Raw genomic sequence first — 5,578 nt, 5'->3', positions numbered from 1 at the left:
TTCCGTATCACATTAACGGTACACATCAAAATATAATTATTTTTACTTTAGATGTTTAATTAATAAACGGTTTATGTATCGTGCCATTTCCTATTTTTGGTAGTCCAGTAATGGCACTTTTTACCAGTGTTATTTTAGTATCATTTACATATTATACTTTTTAATCAACATTCTAAGTAGTTTTTATATTTCAAATTTTAATTGTAATTTTAGTTAAAGTTTTTGTAATTTATTAATTTTTTTAAATTTTTTATTTTAATTTGTTTTTTATATATATATAATGTATTATTATTATATATTTTGCTGTATATTTTTTTATTATTTTTTTAATTGTAGTTTAGTACATCAAGTTAAAATAAATGAAAATTAGAAATGTTGCCTTGGCAACTAGCTTTGTAGTGTTTGTATTAATAGTTTTTTTTATATTTTATTTCCGTTAACATTTATTATATTTCAAGTAATGAAAATATTTCTTTAAATGGTTTTAGTTAACTATAATAACCTTGATTTTTACAGTACAAATTGTTTCAAAGCAGCTTTAGAGTAATAAACCAAAAAATCTGGCAAAATCAAATCTAGTGCTTTTGCATTTTTTAAAATCAAGTTTTGCATAAAAATGTCTTGCAGTCTAATTTAATAACAGAAAGTAAGACGCAGGAAGCAAAAAATGTGACCGATATCACTTGCGCTTCATTCACTGCACTGGGAATGGAAAGTCAAATCGAGCGCAATGCATTGTGGGATGCAGTATTCCATGCAGTTGTATCCTTGGCAAATTCAGACATTCGTCTGGGTTGTCCATGCATACGCATTTGCATACTGCGTATTATTATTTTCAAGCAGTATGTGTTGTGTGAGTGAGATGCGAGCTCAGCAGCTTCTTCTGTTTGTGTAAAACCAGTGGGAGGAAAGGAAAGCGTGGGATGTGAGAGAGAGGACAGACCGAGAGGAAAAGACATGTGAGGGAGTCTGAGAGAGGAAAACCATTCACAGAGAGAGGGAGAGAGAGAGAGAGAGAGAGAGAGAGAGAGCAGGAATCTGCTGCTGACAGTTTGTGCAGCCAGGCTCTTCTGAGTGTCCTCAAGACTCACAGCTCTCATGGAAACGCACACAACTCGCTCTTTCCTCGCTCTCAGACGCTCCGCACACGGGATGCATCTCTTCAAGTTCTGTTTGGGAAAGACGGTAACTAGACTTGCACAGTGAGGGATGATGTTGTTGAGCTTTTGTAGATGTGTTGTTGAGCAAGAACTCGCTGCATTATTTGTTTGGTTTGTTTTGATGAGTTTTGAAGTTTGTTGCTCCTCCTGTGTGGTTTGTGAAGCCTTGAGATCCATCAGATCAGAAAGTGGATATATTAGGGAATTTTAAAATGTTGATTTACAAGCCTGGAAGTCATGCAAATTAATGTAATCTTAAAAAGTAAAAAATAAATAGTAAAGAGCAAAAATAAATAATAGTTTTACACATTAAATATTTAAATATAACATTTAGGAAAAAAAGGACTAAATATTTATAAAATATATTACAGACATATATAAATATGAATTTTTTATTAGTAGTAGTATTAGTATGCATGTATGTATTTTAGTTTTACTGTGAGATTTTAGGACATTTTAAATTTGTGATTTCCAAGCCTGGAAAAGTCATACAAATTAATATAATATAATATATAAAAAGTTATGAAAATTTCTAAAGTAAAAATAAGTTATATGGAAGTTGTTATATTATATATATATATATATATATATATATATATATATATATATATATATGATGTATACATTTTAAACAATAGCTCTAAATATTGATAACATTTTACAGTTAAATAAATATTAAAATGTTTGTTGTTGTTATTATTATTATTATAAAAAGTTTGCAAATTAAGATAATCTTAACGTCATGAAAAAAATCAGTGAAAATAAGATTTAAAGTTTTAACATTTAAAAAATCAAGTTAAGTTTTAAATATAATATTTAAAAGCAATTAAACAATTGTTATAAATAAATGACAGATATTTAAAAAAAAATACAGTGTTTATTATTATTGTTAGTACTAGCTATTGTTAGTGTGTATGTATGTTTGTATTTGTATGTTTGTATTTTTTTTTTTAATTTTGTGTGAAATTTTTTTCATTTTTAAAATTGCAGAAATCTCTTCCATAAAAATATAAAATCAAATATTTGTAAAATATTTTAGTGACTAGAAATCACTCTATAAATGCTCTATTACTTTTCTAAATTGAAATACATTCACATTTTTCAGTTTTTATTGTTGTTTTTGATATTGTTGTTGAATTTTAATCCAGTAATCATAAACGACTGGAAAAGTCAATGGAATTCATCAGTCATGTGATGTGGGGATGATGATGACATAATCAGATGAATGCTTATCTCATAAAGATTTAACAAATCCTTTTCTTTGTAATGATGCATGATTTGAATCATGAATCCGTTTATTTGAATGATGGTTTGTTATTTGTTCAGAAGCCAGAGTCGAGGAACTCGAGGGGCAGCATCGACCGTGAGGACAGCACTCTCCAGGCCCCGGTGAGTGACTTCTAGGGCTGCCCCCGACTAAAGATTTTTCTGGCCGACTAGTAGTCGTTCATTTGAAGCATTAGTCGACTAATCGCACGTTTATTAATAACCTATTTAAATTATAATAATGAGCCTTTAATTGCCTACATAGCCTATAAGCGCTCAAGCACACGCATAAGCTTGCCACAGCACAGCGACAGAAGAAGTAATGATTATGAATGTGTCAGGGAAAAACAGTAAGGAGGCTGCATTAACATTTTAAGAATTTATTGATAAACTAGTGCTTTCTTTGTTCTCGGTTTAAGAGATAAGGTCGGCGACACTGACTCGTCGTCTTTGCAGCAGTGGATGCGCCTGTCTGCACTTTTAATACGGATTACATAATCTGAGATTATTTGTTTTTCATTTGAATTGGCTTATTTGAAAGCTGACATTTTGCTCTCTATAGATATATTTCTTTCATGTCTGTAAGACACACATGCACGGAGTTTTGGAGTTTCGCGTTCAAGTTCACAGAGACCGAGACGGCAGAAAGCGCATCCTGTTTGCTTTCATTATTTTACAAAAGTGCAATGTTTTGATGTTATTGTGAGTGCACAAAAATAAACATAGAGTCTTGTTTGTATTACTCTTATTTGTATGAGCAAAAATAACAGAGGCCAATGTGGATTTTTATTTATTTATTCATTTATTTTCTGCGATTAAGCGACTAATAAAATTATAAGCCTCTTCTGGTCGACTAACGGTTAGTCGACTATTAGGGGGCAGCCCTAGTGACTTCCAATAATTCCCTGCTTGTTTTTGTTTCTTCCCTGAGGGAGATTTACAGTGCCACGGCGAGGACTGTTTCTCACTTCCTGTCAGAGTCGCAGCCAGTAATGCCGATCACACTCGGCCAGAATCCTCCAAACAGATGAAAAACAGCCTCAAACACCAGCGGACAGGAATTCATTTAGAGCTGAACTCTGAGAGCCTGAGAGGAGAAATCACACAGGGAAGGGCAATTAAAGGGGCATCGTGGGGTTTTTCTGTGGCAGATCATCATCTCTGATGTGTAAAGAGTGAAAAACAGGCGTCATTTCATAAGAGCACCACAAAGCAGCCTCGTTTACAGGCCATAATTACAGCAGATCCAGCGACTCGAGGGTCAAACTCATTTTTGGATTCAGTCTCTGAGAACCTGAAATATGCCTGGCTTTCCCACAAACTACCCACAATTCCACAGGGCCCCGGTGGGCAGCATGAACCCAGTGTGCTGTAAAACCAGAGACCAGAGGAGGAGCTGTTTTAAACGCTTGTTTGTGTTTTGTTTCAGATGGGGAAGCAGCACATTTATCACCCCGTGGGTAAAGCAGGTACGAACACAGCCGGTCATGAATGCACTTTTTCAATACAAGTTATACAATGACTGATCAATGATGTCTCTGGCACCAGAGTTTACCAGGTCATGAAAAACCTGGGAATATCATTTTGAGAGTTGTGATTTTCAGACCTAAAAAACATCACAATAGTTGCTAAAATGTTTTGGAAATTTCTGGTGTTAGTTATTTAAAAAAAGTCTCAAATATATAATTGTAATATTTAATGCTAGAAATTTTATTATTAAACTTAGAATTTTAGTATAGAAATTTTGCAGTTTAATGTTAAAGTTTTAGTAATTTTTTTGGGGGGGTCATTTTTATTATTTTTTGCATGTAGCTTTAGTTATTTGTTATTTTGTAATATATATATATATATATATATATGATCATTTAAGGAGGATGCCAAAGAGGTTTGCAGTTGTCAGGCAACATTGCAGTTTGTGGCATTAATATAGAATGGTGTGCATTTATCGCCAGATTTGAATGTGTTTCATCCAATCAGAATTGCTTTATAACAGAATCATTTGATTCCTCCCGTGTCCAACAGAACTTGTGGCTCCTCCAAAGAAGCCGCCCCGTCCCGGCGCTCCGAGTCACCTGACCAACCTGAACCCTGTGGACAGTTACAACGAGGGTGTCAAGGTACTTTATACTTCTTTATACTTCTAACTTCCCCAGGCATGGTGTTGTATTAACGTCTCTGAGAGGTGAATGCTGAGATGTGTGCAGCATGCTGATTGGCTGTTGTGTTCTGCATGCTGCTCTCACCAACAATAAACTCCACGAACCCTCGAGTTTCCTGCAAACACACACTCACCCACATGCTGTAGAGTTCGGATAGAGTTGATCTTCGTCAGCAGAATGCAGAGAACACACTCCAGCCAAACCTCCAAGAGAAACCACCACACACACACTGATCAGGGCACAAACGCTTGCTCAGTAGTGCACCTAAAGTTCAGCGAATAAAAATCCACATCCATCCTGAAGACAGAAAGAGTTTTTCTGACCCTCTTGTTTTCAGGATTATTTATATACTGTTATAGTTTTTATTAACATAGTTTTTTTATATTTTACATTTTAGTTAAAGTTATGTATACATTATAGTTAAAGTTTTAGCATTTTTATTAGCTTTTTTAATGTGTATATATTTATTTTTTTTATTTAATTTTTTTTATTTAAATTTTTTTAATGAATATGAAAAATGGTGTGTTGGCAACCAATTGAAATAAAATGTGTACATTTTTAAACATTGTATTTCAGTTCATGTTTATTTTCATTTAAGTAACAACTGTTTATTGAATATATATATATATATATATAATTTAAAGAGGTTCAAGAAATTAGAATGTTTATGTATTTATATTTATAATGTTGACAGTTGTGATTTTCAGGCCTAAAAAAATTCCTGAAAGTTACAAAAAATATTCTGCATTTTAACCCCTTACATTTAGTTATTAATTTTGTTAATTTAATTAGTTTTTTTAATATGTGTATATTTATTTGTTTTAGTACAAGTTAAATGAATATGAGAAATGGTGCCTTGCCGACTAGATGAAATAAAATAAAAAAGTTAGATTTTTTATATTTAATTTGAGTTAGTTTATTTAATTCAAGTAACAAAAATGTGTATTTTCTGGTTTTATTTTTATTTTTAGCTAACTATAATAACATCACAGG

The 5,578-nt window shown here is 32.6% G+C and overlaps 1 protein-coding gene across 1 annotated transcript in view; it reads left to right on the top strand.

The window, feature by feature from the left end:
- The window catches only part of LOC107655096 (focal adhesion kinase 1-like), a 72,633-nt gene that overhangs the window by 58,865 nt on the left and 8,190 nt on the right, over positions 1 to 5,578 (top strand). The window contains exons 26-28 of the mRNA XM_016442516.1: positions 2,487 to 2,549; positions 3,856 to 3,895; positions 4,449 to 4,543. Coding sequence (XP_016298002.1) covers positions 2,487 to 2,549; positions 3,856 to 3,895; positions 4,449 to 4,543 — 198 coding nt within the window. The remainder of the gene's footprint in view (positions 1 to 2,486; positions 2,550 to 3,855; positions 3,896 to 4,448; positions 4,544 to 5,578) is intronic.

This window comes from Sinocyclocheilus anshuiensis, unplaced genomic scaffold, assembly GCF_001515605.1.
Source record: "Sinocyclocheilus anshuiensis isolate Anshui unplaced genomic scaffold, SAMN03320099.WGS_v1.1 scaffold515, whole genome shotgun sequence".
Classification (NCBI taxonomy): Eukaryota; Metazoa; Chordata; class Actinopteri; order Cypriniformes; family Cyprinidae; genus Sinocyclocheilus; species Sinocyclocheilus anshuiensis.
Note: the sequence above shows the minus strand (reverse complement) of the source record. Positions and strands in the feature narration are given on the sequence as shown.